The sequence below is a fragment of the Pseudonaja textilis genome, chromosome 2 (assembly GCF_049901715.1).
Source record: "Pseudonaja textilis isolate UNSWEBS1 chromosome 2, rPseTex1.2, whole genome shotgun sequence".
Lineage (NCBI taxonomy): Eukaryota > Metazoa > Chordata > Lepidosauria > Squamata > Elapidae > Pseudonaja > Pseudonaja textilis.
The window spans coordinates 198,729,103-198,748,549 of record NC_141991.1 but is presented as its reverse complement, the minus strand read 5'-3'; the positions used below and the strand labels follow the sequence as shown (position 1 = coordinate 198,748,549).

The 19,447-nt window shown below is 36.4% G+C and overlaps 1 protein-coding gene across 2 annotated transcripts in view; it reads left to right on the top strand.

Annotated features, from left to right (window-relative positions):
• The window catches only part of PTCH1 (patched 1), a 99,107-nt gene that overhangs the window by 34,505 nt on the left and 45,155 nt on the right, over window positions 1-19,447 (top strand). For both annotated transcript variants that reach the window (XM_087926819.1, XM_087926820.1), the window contains exons 3-8: window positions 8,395-8,584; window positions 10,113-10,182; window positions 10,495-10,586; window positions 14,295-14,493; window positions 16,152-16,273; window positions 19,165-19,312. In XM_087926819.1, the coding sequence (XP_087782945.1) occupies window positions 8,395-8,584; window positions 10,113-10,182; window positions 10,495-10,586; window positions 14,295-14,493; window positions 16,152-16,273; window positions 19,165-19,312 (821 nt within the window). The remainder of the gene's footprint in view (window positions 1-8,394; window positions 8,585-10,112; window positions 10,183-10,494; window positions 10,587-14,294; window positions 14,494-16,151; window positions 16,274-19,164; window positions 19,313-19,447) is intronic.

Sequence of the window (19,447 nt, the reverse complement as noted above, 5' to 3'; positions counted from 1 at the left end):
GTTACGTTTTATGTTTGTTTTAGGTACCTCATAAACATCCATTTAATTATCTATTCTCCTGTGAAAATAAAGTGAACAAATCATTTAGTGGTACTGCATATTGTTGTTACTCCTCATGTCATTCAGGATTAAGATCTAATCTTATATAAGGAATGCTTTTTCCCATTCCCGATGCTTTTTGTACATGGTTACTTGATGTACTTTATGGCTTACGATGTACCCTGTATGATATAGGTGTGAGTGTAGAATTATTTGCAGATTAAATTCCTGTCACGCATATAACATTGCACACTAATAATAAGTATAGTACCTGTCCCTTTTGACACATTTTGACCAATATGCCAGCAATATTCCTTCTTATACTCTTATAACAACACTGTTGTTGGGTTCTTACTGGATGTTCCTAGTGCCAATCATGAGGGTTTTGTTTGTTCATTTGTTTTTAAGAAATCCTATTGTCAAAGCAGAAATTATATCTGTAGATTATGTTTTGTTGGATTGTGTTGCTTGGAATGATGTGTGTGATCATTGGAAGTAGTGCGTGGTTCAGTCCTTCTCCAAGCTCCTGTTCTCTTGATGTTAGGGTGGACATAAACACTAATGAAGAGGCCAAAACACACAAGAGTAAGGAGTTTGGCAGCTTTCATTTTTTAATTGATTGGTAGGGAGGGAGACTAGCACAAACCAACTATTAACCAAGTAGAATAATAAAAGCTAACTGGTTGCCTAAATATATAGGCATATTTATTATTGGGGGGAAGTTTTGATTTTACTGTTAATTCACTTTGAATGCTATAAACTTGGAAATAAATAAATATGCCTGTTTCTATAACTTTTTGGTCTTCTAATAGATCTAGAAGTCTTTAAAAAGAAATTATATCCCCAGCATGTCAATGTACCTTCTACTTGGTAGGATGCAAGCCACAGTATACTGGCTCATAAGTTTGTAGAATAGATAAGGCATGCTAAGGATAAATTAAGCTTGGGTTGCTGGCGCATTGGCCAACATTTGTCAAAACAGACAGGTACTAAACTTACTGATAGCAGGCAATGTTGCATGTGACACAGGAATGATTAAGATTAGTAACCTAGTCTGTATCTTTTGTAACTTACTGGAAAGTGTTTTGGGAAAGCCTTAACAAATCAACACCATAATTAGCAATAGAGGCCAGTATCAGTAGGCTCATCTAGTGATGATTAGATGACATGAATGGTTGTGTAAGAACTAATGCGAGAATACAGAAAAGACGAATGGGTCATTTAAAAATTAAGAAACAATGCTATTGGTGAAGTTCTGCATAAAATGTCAGTGACCATTGGTTTGAAGAAAATCATTAAACTACATATATGTAGTTTAAGCATATCTGGTTCAAATAGTATAAAAGGATGAAATACAGTAATGAATGAAGCATACAAAGATAATGACATTTTTAATGTGTGTTAAAGGATAGTTTAATAATGTCAACAATAGATCTTGGGAAAAATTGAAAGAAAGTAGAAAATAGATCGACTGCAGAAAGAAGAGAAAGTGTAAAACATATGAAAAAGTATGAAGAAGAAAAGAGGTTGCAGAAGTTAAAATTTATGGAATACAGTTAAAATTTATGTTACAGCGTGAAGGAAGTGTTGGGAATAACACTGTTTAAAAAGAGGTACTTGGTGGTATGATGAACTGAAAAGGCTGTGGTTGAAAAAATGAGAATTAGTGTTTAAAATGATGAGAGAAAGAGTAATGCAATCTTGATAGAGAGAAAAGATAATTCCAAAAATGTAATCAAAGAGAGCAAGGAAACAGTTAAGAGTAAAGGAAGCAGAGAACACACAGAGCAATTTTGGTAGAAATTAAAAATTGTTTTGAAACGGGGGATGACAGCTAAACAAGTTGCCTCCAGCAGAGTGAATGGAATTACAAATAGCAGTGATGAAATGCTTTGAAATGAGACTGAAGGGAAGGAATTTTGGGATTGTTATTTTAGAGATTTGCAAGGAAATGCAAGAGATGTGTCAAAGACTGAGTTGGAAACAAATGCTAGTTAGGGAAGAACATAATAAATTCATTAAGAATGTTCAAAAATGGTGACATTGCAGGGCAGATGATGTAACTAGAGAAATGTTATTATTTACGTATTTATTTGATCTATTTATAAGTCACTTCAGTTGCCCAAACAATTGTGAATTAAATAGGAATGAGGTTTGCTTATGGGATGGCTGGTGAGCTGGAGAAGTGCTGCGTATGTAATCATAATTGATTGGATTCGGACCAACAAACATAATTTAAAAGTGTCATTTCTGACACGTATGTCTGTATGAGTGATAGGCAATTTATGATTGGGAGGTTTGTAGTTTCCAAATCTAATGTATAGATTTTGATAATCTGAAGAAAGTTTTATCAGAGGCACATGATATTTTTACCAGTTTTGCATGGGCTGATAGTTCTGCATTCAGCAATGTTCTGATTACCCAGACCCACAAAGAAGTACATTAAATGTCCCAGTTTCCAAAACCTGCTGAAACAGTCCAATTTTAATGATTTCCTAAAAACCAAAAGGTTAGGAGCTATTCAAATTTTCAGAGAAACAATCACTTCTGGTGATTGTTGTTGTTGACATTTCTTGAGAAATGGGATACACCACGAGATCTTATCATATGGGCAGATACAATTGAATGTATACAGTTTCAAAAGTACTAAGATCCAACCCATGTAAGGGTTTTAAAGTCAGGTATTGCCTTGAATTGTACCCAGAAGGTAACTGGTAACCAGTACATATCTTGAGGTTGTGGTGTTACATGGGGCAAATTGAGATGTGCTCATGGCTACTAGAGCTATATCATTTTGGACCTTCCACTTGCTCTTATAGAGCCAACTCTGTTTTGAACTATGTATAATTGTCCAAGAGAAACATGATTGAATTTTGATTGAAGCAAATTGTGAATGAAGGGATGATCTCTATATTTCAAGCCAGTTATGTCAGGGGAGCATGATCCCATCTTAGAACCAAAACTCAAATTTCTCTGCTCTACCTTGCTGGGGTATTTACTCAACTTGTTCTCCATTCAGACCCTAACAGGCGGCAGGATCAGAGCAGTACCTTTCCGGCCTAGGTCTGAGATGTAAAGTTGCATATCATCTGCATACTGATGATAGCATATCATCTGCATACTGATGATACCTGACCATATTGATTGAAGAGGTCACCTGTTGGCTTCATATGGATATTAAATAAGAGTTGAGAAAGCAAAAAGTCCTATAGCTCCCTATAATACTGCCAACTCTGATTGCTTCTTTAGGTAAATGAGAAGTACCATAAAACAGAGACACCTCACCCCTTGGAAAGCTGTCAGAAAATATACCATGATTAATGGTATCAAAAGTCTGCCTCGAGGCAAACATCTGATCTAGTATGTTCTTTCCTACATAAGTTAAGCTCTGAATGGTCTAGAACAGGGGTGTCAAACTGGACTTCTTCAGGGGCCAATCAGCATTGTAGTTCTCCTCTGTGGGCGGTCAACTGAGGAGAGTGGGACAGATGTCTCCTGCAGCACCCTGCCAGCCAAAATGGGGTGTGGGGGGTCTGCACATGGCCCCCCTGTGCCTCATTTTTGCCTTCCATGACCTCCTGTGGCCTCCTGGGCCATCTTGGGGCTGTTTTGGGCCCATTTTTTGGCCCATTTTGGGCCCAGTTTTAGGCCTGTTTTGAGCCCAGTTTCAGCTGGCAGAGTGTTGCAGGAGGCTATGGAGGGTGAAAACAAGGTGCATGTGGCCCGTTTTAGCCACCAGAGGCACTGGGGCTGGTCCCTTGATATTTCCAGGCTGCCCCCGTGGGCTGGATTTAACCACCCCGTGGGCCAGATCCAGCCTGTGAGCCTTGAGCTTGACATCTCTGGTCTAGAACAATGGTTCCTGTGGCAAAGAAAACTGGTAGAAATTCCCTAGGGAAACTGTAGGAAAATCCACTGCTTGCAATGAGTTTAAACAACTCCCATGCTGTAGGAAAGGCAATACAACAGTGGTGTAGCTCCAACTTAATTTCTAGAAGTCAATTTCCCCAGTGAAGCTTAATGTATTGTTAACCGAAAAAACAGTGCCCCCTGGCACCATCAGAATCTCTTGGCTACAATTGCTAGGCAACCTCCCCTAACCTAGGCTTGCCACTGATACCAAACCTGAGATCTAGATAGGCACATCTCCCATAAGATGTGTTGCAGTATGGTGCTGGCTGAAATTATGCTCAAAAATATTTGGAAGATGGACATTGTATAATATGTGAGACTTTTTAAGACTCATGCTTGTCACATTTGACTGTTGAAGAAAAAGGAAAGAAATGGAAGGTCAGAAGATAATTTTAGGGTGATCTTTTTTGCATGTTCTACACAGAAGATTACATATAGTAAATGATTTTAACATAGTGCATAGGCTTTCATGCCATTTTATGGCATTATTTTGTATTCGATATAACATGGAGTATAGTTGCAATTTTTGATTCAAAGAATTAATTTGCCATGATAATTTGAGACAGGAAAACACATTGTTATGTTATATCCAGACAGACTAATAATCTATAGTAGTAAGCTATAGATGGGTTGTTCTGAAACAGAGATGGGCAGTTTCTAAATATCATAAATTTAAAAAAAATGTGTAGAATTAGAAATTAGTCTAGAGATTAGTTCCTTTCATTTTCAGAAACCATTTTGACATTCTCTTAGTACTGAGGCAGGCCTGCATAACATATAGCACACAAGCTACCTGTGTTTTAGAAAAATAATCATTTCACTGCCCCCAATCAATGCCATCACTAGGTAAGATCTGCCATTGTCACCTTGATTTTTACGTCACTTCCATCCCCAAAGACACACTGAAGAACATCTCTAAGCCTCACTAACACTGCCACTCTATCGCTGTCACCACTCTGCTAGTTGCAAACAACTGATTGGCGCATCAGCTATTCCTTGTAATCTGCAATTATTTTTAAAGTATTAATCTGGTCCTTTCTTCTCTACCAATTGTGGTGTCCTGGACAAAGTTATGATGTTAGTTTGGTACATGAATAAGACGTTTGCAAAAGTAGTATTAAGATTGTGACATTTTTGCTTCTTAATGATAAGGTTTGGGACATGCTTGAATTTTTGAGATGATACCTGTGGAATCATCTGTCAGTAAAAAAGATTTGTTGAATAATTTGAAATTTTTCATCTGCTTCTTTTCTCCACTTCTTCTCTTACCAATATATGAAATATTATTTTGTAACTGCTATCTGAATATACTATTTTTAAAATGCATTAAAGCTGTTAATATGTCTCAAAATAAGTTGCCACAATTATTTTCCTTCATAACTGACCAGTATTAAAAGATCTGCTGTCAACATAATTTTCTTAGATTTATAAAACCATCTGTTGATTTATTATTATTTTCTCTATGACTTGATGTAAGGTTGGAAAAGTTCACTTTTCTTGCTGTTATAATGCTGATTGGTTGAATTTTCCTTGTTAAGTGAGATTAATAGAGTTTGACAGCATCTTGAGTCTGGGGCAATCATGTCCATTGATATTAAACAGTTGGTCCTGTTAATTGAAATAAGAAATTCTGATGAGTCTAGAAATAAATCAGTGTATGAACTTGAATATGGATGACAAAGCATGTATTTTACAAACAAGATAGTAATAAGTATCATTCGAATCTACAGATTGTTTATTCTGCACATTGTAAAATAAAATTGGACATGATTTACTGAAAGCAGAAAGGATTTGTTGGGAAGTCCGATTTTTTGAAATGGAGTTTAAAATCAAACTTAACACTTCTGCAATATTTTGATGGATTTGCATACACACAAATTTTGCATTCTGTCTTAATAAATGAAATGACACATTTACACATTTCATTTAACTATGACACAGTTTCTTTGTAATGTGAAATATTGTTTTCATTCAAAGCAGTCATGAACTTGTATGTTTGCTTGAAATTCAATAATCGCTTTTACAGGATTATAGTTTAACAATAATTTCACTGAATATTACCAAATATCAAAATAATTAGTTGCAATTACAAATGAGAAGAGTGAATAATTCATATTTTTATTTGTTGTGTCTAAAACATGAACCCAAGTATTTAGAGGCAAAAATTGCAGTTGTTGGAAAAAATACGTTTACAATTCATTGCACTGCAGTTCCTAATTCTTATTATTGCCATTGATTTTATTCTTTTTTTAAAATGGAGATTACTGTGATTCTGCAATTGTTCACCATTCTACATTTTTATCTTGTTCCTTGGAAATAGCCTAAAAAGCTACTTTTTCACATATTAACTTTTTTTGGCCATGGTCACGGTGCTCACAATCATTTTTCCTTTGTCTTTCTGTTCCCCTCTTATCTATGTCAAAAAAAGGAGGTACAGTTCACCAGCTCCACTCTAAGGCAGATGTGCTGCTGTGTTTTTCTGCCTAATCTTGTATGTAGACTCTGAAATTAGTTAGAATTCTACATGGTGTACCAAAACTGTGGTCACCCAGAAAAAAAGGGAAAAATGAAATACTGAAATAGATAAGAGGAAGAGAATTGATTGGGCTGAGGGCCTCATTAGTATATCAGGAAACAAGTTGAAACAGATAACACGTGTAAATTGATTCCTCATGAGCCCAAGGGTGATTCCATGTTTCTTTAGGAGATTGTGCTTATTTGTTTGTACACATGTTAGATGCATGTGCTCTAAATGCATTGTAAGGATATAGTGCTGAGAATCCTATCAAACACTATAACATTAGCAATAGCACTTAGACTTATATACCACCCCGATAGTGCTTTACAGCATCCCTCTGGGCAGTTTACAATGTCAGCATATTGCCCTTAGCAATCTGTACCTTGGAAGGATGGAAGGCCTTCAGCTGGTCAGAATCAAATTTCTAGTTGTGGGCAGAGTTTGCCTGCAATATTGCATTCTAGCCACTGCTCCACTGGGGCTCATCACTCCCACATTTGATCAGCAAATACATTAAAAAAGGAGACAGTATGCAAAACCAAATGCAGTTTAGCTCCAACTTAAAATATTATACAGCAGTATTTAAAGGATAAACATTCATGGTTAAAAATGCTGTTGAAATAATTAGTGTTCTGTCAATTTGAACACATCTGTGAAAAACACAGGCTTAATGAAGACTGTAACAGATGAAGTGCAGGTAGTCATTGATTTACCACAACAATTGAGACTGGAATTTTGGTCACTAAGTGATGTGGTCATTAAGTGAGTCATTAAGTGACCAGACCTGATTTTACTACCTTTTTTACTGCTATTGTTAAGTGAATCACACAGCCGTTAAGTGAATCCAGTTTCTCCAATTGACTTCGTTTGTCAGAAACTGACTGGGAAGGTTACAAATCACAATCATGTGACTGCGGGATGCTGAAATTGTGTCTTGTCATGACATGATCGCAGGATTGGTGCAACAGTCATAGGCCACTTTTTCCCAGGCTGTTGTAACTTTGAACCATCATTAAATGAACAATCATAAATCAAGGACAACCTGAAAGTCCCTACATGTTTAGAAAAATGTGAAAGATAGGACCTAATATTTATATGTCTTCAAGTACTGAAAGGTTACTTTGACAATGATCTTGACGATTGTGAAGCCTCAAGGTATGGCCATTGGTGAGAATTCTGGGTATTAAAGTCCATTTAACATTTGGAAGGCATCCAGGTTGGGAAACTGCTTTCCCAAGCTTATTGCCATTTAATTTGTCAGGACATCCATATTCTGATACACCAAAGTTCACTATGGAAATGCTAGACTCTCCCTATAGTTTACTAAATGTATGTTGGCTCTCTTCTGAATCTGCACTGTTAAGTGACCTTCACAGTTAAGTGACCTGCACTTAACAGTATTTTTATATTTTAACTAGCAGCAGCAAGATATACTAATGTTCATTTACTCTTTTCCTCCTAGCTGCTTTTATTTCCTTTCTGCTTTTGCCAAATTATTTAGGAGAAGAGTGTAAATTGAAGCTATTTATCTTGAAATATGCCATTGCAGCAGACTGTTTATACAAGTGTAAGAAATTATAACATAGAAATATTTGGTCTGGTCTGAAAGGAAAAAGGAATTTTTAAAACAAATTTGAACATGCAGAATTTTTGATATGATACTGAAAATGCATGTGTTTAGCAAAAATGGACTTGTGACTTGCCTTTGCAGTATGGAAACTTTTTTTTTTTTTAAGGAAAATGTATGTGGCTTTTTCTGCACTGTACACAAAATTAGCTCTCTTAAATTTGCTTCAGCTCTGAATAAACTATAGAATATTCCATGCATATGGAAGAATTTATTGGGGAGCCTGTGGGCTTTTTGAATGTGTATAAAGAGTCAATTCTTGCTGGCTAATCCCAGGTTGTAAATATTTGTCTGTCAGTTGGTGGGCGAGTAAGTCTGGAGTTAAGTTACACACGGCAGAAGATTGGAGAAGAGGCCATGTTTAATCCTCAACTGATGATTCAAACACCACAAGAAGAGACTGCTAATGTACTAACAACAGAAGCACTCAGACAGCACCTTGATTCTACACTACAAGCCAGCAAGATACATGTATATATGTACAACAGGTAAGATGGGGGGAAAAAGCTCTCTTCTTGCTTCAAATCTCAGAGCAATTGTGGGAATCATGTGTTCCAACCTGATCATTTTCTGCAGTAACATACTAATCAGAACTCATTCAGAAGAAATTCAGAAGCTCCCTAGAAGTTTATTTTATTGTAGGAAGAGAGCTTCCTTGAACATTTGCTTTTCAACATTTGCAAAGTTATTAGTTTTCCTAGAGGGCTACTTTGGATGAAGCCAGATGAGTGAGACATTGTTAAGTGACTTTTGTCCCACTTTATGACCTTTCTTGCTACAGTTGTTAAGTGAATTACTGCAGTTGTTAAGTTAGTAATACGTCTGTTAAGTGGATCTGGCCTTCCCATTGACTTTGCTTGCAAAAACGTCACAAAAGGTGATTATGTGACCCTGGGACACTGCAATCATCATAAATATGAGTCAATTGCCGAGTATCTGAATTTTGATCACATTACCATGGGGATGCTGCGACATTTGGAAATGTGGAAAACAGTCATGTTACTTTTTTCAGTGCTGTTGTAACTTTGGGTAGTCACTAAACAAACTGTTGTAAGTCAAGGACTATGTGTAGTGTTTGCCTGTTTCAGGCTTCATTTTTCAATTCAGGGGCAGTTAAAAAATGTCAGCATGGCAGCTTTCAGATGGTTTCAGCTACCATCTTGATTTTGTTGAGCCCAACTGCCTCTGACCCTGTTTCTTTTGGCAAGTGGGAGTTGGGGGAAATCTTGATTTAGCCACATCTCTAGATGTTCATCATAGTTTACAATGTCTGAAACCATTGTGCTTCAGCTATTAAGTTAAAAAAATAATCTTTTCTTTTTGACATAAAACATATTCAAAGTATAACTTCGGACTGTGTTGGGTTGCTGACATATCTAGTATAAACAGGTCCCTGTTGTGGGAGTCAGTAATATTAAACAATGGTTTAATCTAGTATTAAAGCACAAATTTCAGCTTATTTTGAAGGAATCGTACAGTGAGTTTGTTTTGCAAAGTTCAGAACTGTTTTTGATCCAATGTAGATAAACGCTCAGCATAAATTTTCTCTGACATACTGGAAGGATTCAACGCAGCAGGGATTCCTTTGCATTCACCAAGTGGTAAAGAGAATGGGCATTTTCTCTACAGTATCCTTCTGCAGCCTAATACCCTCCAGATGTGCCAGAGTTCTATGCTCTTTAGCAGACATGAGATGTAGCTTACATCTGGAGCATACAGTTTGGGAAAGGCTGACCTACAATATTGCAAATTTAATTTCCATTAATCTTGCCTGGTGGTTTCTGAGAAATATGAATTGCATGGTTACAATCATGAAGTATCCTCCAAACTAGAGGCTAAAAGGCCACCTAAACCTAACTATTATTGCTGTCATAAGGAGATTATACCCACACAGGTGAACTAATTTAATTCAAATGACAGCATGTCCTAAGAGAAGCAAAAAAGAAACTTTGAAAATGAAGGTAGTTCTCAACTTACAACCATTTGTTAATGTAATTTTGCTATTCATTTTTGCAGACAATGGAAATTGGAACACTTATGTCACAAATCAGGAGAACCCATCACAGAAACAGGTTACATGGACAAGGTAAAGACTATTATATTATATTGTATTCTGCCTTTATTATTTTTACAAATAACTCAAGACAGTGAACATATCCAACACACCTTCCTCCTTATATTTTATACACAATAATCCTGTGAGGTGAGTTGGGCTGAGAGAGAATGATCAAGTCACCCAGTTGCCTTTCATGACTAAGACAGGATTTGAACTCACGGTCTCCTGCTTTCTAGCTAGGTGCCTTAAGCACTAGACCAAATTGGCCCTCATACATTTTTATGTATATTTCTGTAGACTTATAACAATATTCGGAGGGGTTTTCTTCTGTCTCTTTTACAGATTATAGAACACCTTTACCCTTGTTTAATTATCACACCACTGGACTGCTTCTGGGAGGGTGCAAAGCTACAGTCTGGGACTGCATATCTACCGTGAGTAATATCTACCATGCAGGGGTGGGATTCAAATTTTTTAATAACCTGTTCTGTGGGCATGGCTCAGGTGGTGGGCGTGGCTCGGTGGTCATCTGACTGGGTGGACATGGCTTGGTGGTCATGTTATTGGCTGGATGTGGCCAACTCAATGTCATTCACATCGAGGCACGCATCTCCTCGCCTGGCCTCTCATGACTTTGAGGATGCTGCAACAGTCATAAGTGTGAAAAATGGTCATAAGTCACTTTTTTCAGTGCCATTGTAACTTTGAATGGTCACTCCACACAAGCAAAGAACCAGCAAAAATGGGGGGAAAAACTCCAGAGAAGTTCCAGAGACAGGAAGTCTTGTCCTGCCAAGAATATAATCAGGGTTAACGGAGAGGCAGTTTCTGTAAGCAACACCAGAATGTTTCCTTCCTGCCTTCCTTACAGGATTAGGGCAGTAATTTCTTCCAACAACTGGTTCTCCGAACTGCTTAGAATGTTAACAACCGGTTCTAGAGAATAGGTGCAAACTGGTAGAATCCCACCCCTGCTACCATGCATATCTACTGTGTATTGATTTCTAGCTTTTTTTTACCAGTTTGATGGGGCGTCACTTAGCTAGAATTTATTCTGATGTTGGACTGAACACAAAATGAGACCTTCCAGACAAATATGCATACAGATATCTATTTAGTGTGTGTTTCTCTTTAAAAGAGATGTTTAATTACAAAATTAACATCCCATCGAATTATTTTATCTGTTTGGAATGCAAAAATTGACATCTGAACCAGCACGCTTGCAAGTATAGGTGCAGCAATTTCCTGTAGGATGATATGATGGCTTTTTATTTTTAGCTTCCCTTCAAAGTGTATCATCACACAGATGTTGCTTCTTCGCAGGTGCCCCATATATGATTTTATTTGTAGGAATAACCTGATGGTTTCATCGGGATCAACATGAACAACAGATGCGAGACAAACTAAGTTACTTCAGTTTTATTCTCAGTGAATTCTATCACTGTCGGTGATTTAATTTGGACTGAGGTAGGGACATGAAATTGGGTTAAAAAAAAATCAAGATGCCATTCACAATCATATGATTGAAGTTGTATCACATTTTTCATGCAGGTCACAATACATGTAAAAGGACAGGGACATTGATCACACTGCTGCAGTTACCAGCTTGATTTTTTGACACTTTTTCCTACACCATCTCTGGTCCTTGGCTATCCTGGGTTTCAGTCCTGTATCTGAACTAGATTGTAATTAGAGTTGATACTGACATGATCATCTCAGTATCAACTTTCATTGAGAGTAAAACAAACCATTTAAACAATGTGTTTTAAGGGGTGTTGAGGACTTTTAGTTAACTCAGTCATGGGAGTTTACATAGATCTTAGAGATTACAATAACAGGTTCTCAGTTTTTCACGAGTTGAAGTGTATATGATAAGGATGTCCAAGTTTGGTATATGATCTGCTTATGATTTTCACATACAATAGTTTAAAAAAAAACATTAACTAAATAAAGAACAAAAATAAAAGGTTTGGCTTATTACAAGAGAACTCCTAAATCAATCACTGTGTTTTCTGGCAACTTCCATCATATTTTAGAATGCTTCTATTAATGACAGAAGAGACATTTGCTATAATTTGATCCCTCTGTGATGGAAATGATCTATAGCACGGGTGTCAAACTGGATTTATTCGTTGGTTGGATCAGCATTGTAGTTCTCTGCGGGCCGACCAGGACAGTGGGTGGGTGAGATGGACACCTCCTGCAGTACCCTGCTGGCCAAAAGGGGGCACAGGAAGGCGCTTGAGGGCCCCTGCCCCCATTTTCAGCCTGGATGGCCTCCTGCAGCACCCTACCGGCCAAAACGGGGCACGGGGGGTCCACGTGTGGCCCACCAATGCCCTGTTTTGGCTTCCAGAGGCACCGCAGGCTGGTCCTTCACTATTTTCAGACTGGCCCCATGGGCCAGTTTTAAGCATCCCGCATGCCGGATCCAGCCCATGGGCCTTGAGTTTGACAACCCTGAATGCAAAGATCCTGCAGAGGCCATGATTACATTTAAATATATCATAAATGTATTGTGACATAGTAGTGGTACATGCAATTCATAGCTGAATTCCAAGAATTGGAAGAAATCTGTGAGTTGAAGTCCACCGGTCTCAAAGTTGTCAAGGTTGGAAACTCCTGCTTTAAGCTGTGGGGGAATCTGTAATGATTGCTGTGACCTTTTCAAGGGATTGGATGGAATTACTGACTTTTTTTAAAAAAAAATCTGGCTTCAATACTTTTATTTAAGAGAAATTGGAATATCAATCTTCTCAGAACATTTTTATTTTATCACTTAAAACTGGAGCAGAAATCCTATTGGCTAGTCATTGTTTTGTCACCAAATTTGGGGCAGAATCTTGGGTCCACAAAAAGAACCAGTAATTTGACTATTTAAGTTTTTTTTAATGTTTGTACTATACTGTCAACATGATTATCAGAAAAAGGGCAAGGGTCCCAAATAACTTCAGAGTTTTTTCCTTTCCCAAAGGCAACATTCTTACTGTTTTACAATGGTATTTGTGATTGTTTTGGAGGAAATAAAATGTACAATGAAAAATATGATGGCTGCAGGTAGACTAACAATAGGTTTAAAATAAAAATATGGAAGTTGTTTGTTTCAATTAATACTGTAATAGAGAACTTGAGCAGAAGCTATGCTTTCTTTGTCAGGCCTTATAGTGGCATGAAATCTCTCTTTTGGATATTGTTACTTTCAACATGTTCTATATTTTAAAATGTTTACATTCATTTAGGTTAATTGCATAGCTTATTTATATGGTGTAGCCTTTGTCTTTATTTGTCTGCCTTTGTAAAGGCAACATGCAATGGCTATTGCTTAACTTTCAGTGTGGACTTTTTAAAATCGGACAATGAAGGAGCTTGTGTTTTCTGGTTGGGAGAGTCTGAATAATATCTTAAGCCTGGTTAAGCAGATACAGTAGTCTGAACAGAAAAAAGTCAGGCAAAAGCCTTTATGGTCTGGCAACATCACAAAATCAAAAGTGGAAATGAAAAAAAAAATAGCAGCAGAGGCACAGTTTTTTTTAAAGGTTACCATGTCTGAAAGTTGTTTTAATTTTTTATGTGTTTTTGATTAATGTATGGCAAATATTTTAAAGAAAGACAGCTCTTAATATCATATGAACTTCTCTCTGATACTTGAATATTTCCTTTATTTGTGACTGCTGAATTCCTTATTTTTTCTGAGTCATTTAGTTAATAAATTATTCATCTAAAATTTAACTATTCTTCAAATACTAGTTCAAGTACTAATTTTCTTGCTCATTTGATTATCAGTTCAGTAAATGATAAATAGGGGTGAAATGTAATAGTTGAGTTAAGAATAAAGACTTTTAACTACAACATCTAAAATCCCCTGAAACCATTGATTCAAGAAGTTCTGTTTACTAGCATTTACTTAGGCACGATCCTCATGTGAAGAAGAATTTTTGTGGGTGAAAAACAGCTTTAAGATAAAAATTTTCAGCAACTTTTTCCAAAAGACAAATCTTGTGGCAATGTTTTAAGTGCCCATTTCAGTAAACTTCATTTCAAAAAAATATGAATGTAAGTAGGAGTAAGGGAAGTAATCAATAAATATTTACAAAGGTCTGGCAACTCTTGGTAACCTTTTCATTTTTCTCTTCATGGGACAGAGGAAAACCCCATTTGCAGTGGACCAACTTTGACCCCTTAGAATTCTTAGAAGAGCTGAAGAAGATAAATTCCCAAGTAGATACCTGGGAGGAGATGCTGAATAAGGCTGAAGTTGGCCATGGTTATATGGATCGACCTTGCCTAAACCCTGATGATCCTGATTGTCCTATAACTGCCCCCAACAAAAATTCAACTAAAGTAAGTTAATCCTTCTTTTTTTTCGGCCAAATGAGAAAAAATGTATTGAAAAAGCAGATTCTAATACCATATTCTAAAATCATTGTCAAGAATATGATGCAGTTTCAGCATAGCAAGATGCAAGATACAGCCTTAAATTCAGGGTTGGTAAAATGATGGTTGGTCACACCGACTTGAATTGTTCTAACAGAAGAAAATAAGGCAATGATAAGGAAAGCATGACCATTTGTATGGCTTACTTAGCAGGAGCTCCAGACCAAGATACCTACTTATTCCTAATTTAACAAACAAGCTTCAAGGACTTAAGAACAACCAATAGCTTTGAAATGAATTTCAATATAGTATTATATTTTAAATTTTGTACTACAGAGAAAGCAATATTGGAATATTAATGTAGTTAGATTTGCTACCAATCAGGTTCTATATACAAATGCTGTAGTATCAAAGAATGGGAAATTTTGTAGTTAACTTTATAATTTTCCAAAAGAATATCTTTTTTTTAATTTCAGGATACAAATACTAATATCTGAAATTGGTATATTAGCATTTTATCCGAGGTCATCTAAAGAACTTTATTCTAGCATTTAAAATTCCACCAAACATTGAGATTGAGAGAGGCTAAAGTATTTAGGGGTGTTGCTTTAGGATACCAAGCAATGTTTATTTTTAAACTTGTTTTCTAAAATTGTTTTTGAGATGAATCTATTATTGTTGCTGTTAGCCACCCAGAATTATGGTATATAAGACAAATAGCCTATGTTTTCTTAATAAAACAAATAAATATTTATCTAGATTTATCTGAACCATCTAGATTTCTATTACGAGAAATTAGACACTCAAATTGAAGTACAGGTCTTTTTTGTTCCTTCAAATATTTAATGGACTATGCTATACTTATTTTTAAAGATTACTTATCTTATAGTCAAAGCAAAATAAAAAAATTCAAAATGTTCATAGTTTGGAGCTCCTTTAGTGGTAGAGAGGAAGTATATGAGGATATGAATGACTTCTCTAAAGATTTTATTATGTTGGTGGAGTGAAGTTTCCTTTTTTCTCTCTTAATTTTCTGCATTTATTAATGTTGCTGTTGTTGCTTAATACGTTTTCTAGGGACAACTCAGGGCAGCTGAAGTTTATTTGCTGCTCAAGTTAGAAAAATAAATGGCTTCTTTTCATACAGACTGCAGTTACCCCAAATAATCATGTTGTTTTACCACATGAATCAGACAATCCCTCAAATGCTGCATCCTTAGCAATAAAAGTACAAGAGCAGACTAAATCAGCCTTCGCTAGCTTTTCGTGACAACCAAAATCTATTCCCTAAGGCAGCTATTTCTTTCTACTTAGAGGTGAAACAACCCGGAAAAAGATAAAAATGTACAGCTACCAACCTGAGAGAAAAGCCAAAGCTACATCTGCCAGAATCAATCCTGGTAGCATGAAAATACTAAAGAGCATTCTTATTCTGTCCCCACCCGTATTCTGCATTTACAACCAGAGCAGGATTTGCAGGATTTATGCATATTAAAACACTTACCTTCAGGGGTAGCCAAAGTGGTATCAGTGATTCTCCAAAAATGTGAACTTTCCTGTCTTTGATTCTGCAACACCTTTTTTTTTCTTTTTTCTTTCTTTCTTTTTAAAAAAAATATTTTCAGCCTCTTGATGTCGCCCTTGCTTTAAGCGGTGGATGCTATGGGCTGTCAAAAAAATACATGCATTGGCAAGAAGAACTGATTATTGGTGGCACTGTTAAAAATGGTACTGGAAAACTTGTCAGGTAAGCACTCCTAGTCCAGTAATTCTTGCCTGAGACATCCTGGTTTGGGTCTGCACATTCTCTAGGCTGCTCTACGGTTTGGATGTTCTTGACGTAGACTCTTGTGTCAACCTAGCCATTTGTCTCCCTATATCATGGCTTATAACTTAGTGCTATATTTGAACCTAGTCAACTGTTCTTAGTCAACAGATCTTGCTTTGAACAAACTATGGCTTAAAGTGAAGTATAAATCCAGCTGTTGTTTTCTTTTGAGTGAAAACTTTACTGTTGGTAATGTGAGACTTTTTTTTTTCCATTCAGTCATATCCAGTTCTTGGAGACTGCCTGGACAAGTCCTTGAAGTTTTCTTAGCAAGGTTTTTCAGACGTAGTTTGCCATTGTCTCTTTCCTATGAGAGAAATTGACTTGCCAAAGGTCACCCAGCTGGCTTTGTGCCTAAGGCAGGATTAGAACTCACAGTCTCCTAGTTTTTAGCCTGACACCTTAGTTAGATAAGACAACTTTTATTGTCATTTTTCAGCATACACAATGGCACACATTAAAATGAAATCCAATGCCCGCTCTCAAAAGGAAAAAAAGATAAAGAACAATTTGGTTTTAATATGACCTACCATGAATTAGATAAGATTTGGCGTGAAGAGGAAAGGAAATTGATTAGTAAAATATATAAATATCTTTTGGATTACAAATTAAAAGAAGAAATAGTCAAGGAATGTATGATAATTTGGGCAAAAAATGTGGGCCATAGTATTGAATTAGACAAGTGGGAACACATTTGGGAAATAAATTACAAACTAACTATGTCAGCCTCGTGCAAAGAGAATTTCTATAAAATGGTGCATTGTTGGCACTTGTCACCTGCGAGACTAGCTAAGATGTTTCCGAACCTCCCCCCAAATTGTTGGAAGTGTAACTGCGTCCAGGGAACATACTTTCATCTGTGGTGGACATGTCCATATATGCCCAGAAGTTTTGGAGAAATATTAAAAATTGGATTCTAAATATAACTAAACAAGATGTAAAACTTGAACCCAAAACCTTTTTGCTGGGTATGATAGATTCAAAAATAGAAAAAAAAATATCAATATTTAATCTTGCACATTATAACGGCAGCCAGAATAAGCTATGCACAAAATTGGAAACTGTCTATTGTCCCTTCAGAGGAGATGGTCATTAAAAAAATTCACGAGCTTGCAGAGATGGATAGCCTTACCAAATTACTAAAAAACAATAGATAGTGAATACTATAAAGTTTGGAATTGTTGGTATGAATGGTTAAAGAAAAACATTTGACAACTGAATAAGTTGTGAAACTATGAAGAACGTGCGTTTAATCATAAAGTATTCTGTGAAATTAAAACATTAAAAGAACGAGGAAGGTATTGTAACAAGGTGGATCACGTCAATGTTATGGGGGTAAAAGAAAAAAAGAAAAGAAAAGTGTAACCAATGCTCAAAAGCTGCTGCAAAATGTATATATGTACATATATTTGTTTATGTTTGTTTGTTTTTTAAATGTTTTAAATATATGAAACGTAAATAAACTTTATTTTAAAAAATAAAATAAATTTTTTAAAAAATGAAATTCCAATGCTTGCTCTCGAAAGGAAAAAATGCCACCCATCAAGCAATGTCACCATCCCAAGGATAACAATAATAATATACCAAATTGACTCTGAATGAGAGTTTTACTATTTATGATACCTATAAAATGCATTTTTGTTTATGAGATAGTGGGGATAATATTCAGTAACAATATTAAAACTGAAGTCCTTCAAAACACATATAATCCAAAGAAAAAAAGAACATGTAGCATACGATTTAAATCAGAGAGCAACAGCTTTAAGCAAAGTATATCTCCATTTGAGCCCTAGTAGTTTTACTCTTTTTCCAGTTGTACATTTGGAGGCCAGGATACCTATGTAAGCCTAGTGGGGGTTATCTTCTGGTGACTAATGATTATTTGATCCATTGGAGATTTTGGTCTCTGGAATAGGATGGAGATGACTTCGTTACTTCTCCCCCATGTCCCATCACATGCTGTTACAAAGGATCGCCCATCCCCCCCTTTTGGGCTGAAGATAAGAATCCTATTCACTGATAAAAACTGTTGGATCTTATTGCATAAGGAAGCATCTCATCTGATGCAATTGTATTAATTTGTGTATTTTTTATGCTTCTTGAAAAAAAAAAGTTTAAGACTTTCATTTTCTTCAGATTGTTGGCCATCAAAACCATTTCTTTGATAGGTGTGACTGTTGGTTCTGCTAGCTTGTGAATGGCTCCTTATTTAATTTATACAGAGAGATTGGACGTACGAATACTGAATCAGATTAGCTCTTTAATAGAGAAACTGGGCAATAGCTCATAGACTTTCTATATTCCATAGACTTTCTGTATGTCTCTGCATCGGTTTTATATCTTCCTGATAGGATCAGCTTTTTTTTATCAAGATACAAGAAGATAAAGAGGTTTTATAACCGGCATGTCTGACCTTGACAACTTTAAGATGTGTGGACTTCAACTCCCAGAAACTGGAGAATTCTGGGAGGTGAAGTCCACAAATCTTAAAGTTGTCAAGCTTGGAAAGATTTCCCCCCTCCATTTTAAACAACACCGTAAATGGTTCTTAGTTAAATAGAATGTGTAGAGCAATTATAAAATATATATATTGAAAAAATGGCTTTCTGCTCAGTTCAACCATTAATCACTCTGGCCTTCTGCTGCCCATAAGAGCAGCCCTCCATAAAAATCCAGCAAAGATCATTCCCATCCCGTAAGCAAAGATTATACACTTGGTGACACCATGTAGTGAAACCAGCTTTGTTTTGGAGGGGGAAGGTTTTTTGGTTGTCCCTTTCACCTTCTAAGTCCCCAATGCTTTCTTGCAGTGCTCAGGCTTTACAGACCATGTTTCAGCTAATGACTCCAAAGCAAATGTATGAGCACTTCAAGGGTTATGACTACGTTTCGCACATCAACTGGAATGAGGACAAGGCAGCTGCAATCCTGGAAGCATGGCAGAGGATGTATGTTGAGGTAAAATGGACGTTTAATTGGAGAACAGTTTCTTTCCAACTTTCATTGTAAACCCTACTAGGTCTTGTCACTGCAGTCCCTCAGGGATGTCCCTTGAGGTAGTGGATCTTGTTAGGATTGATACATTCTTCCATT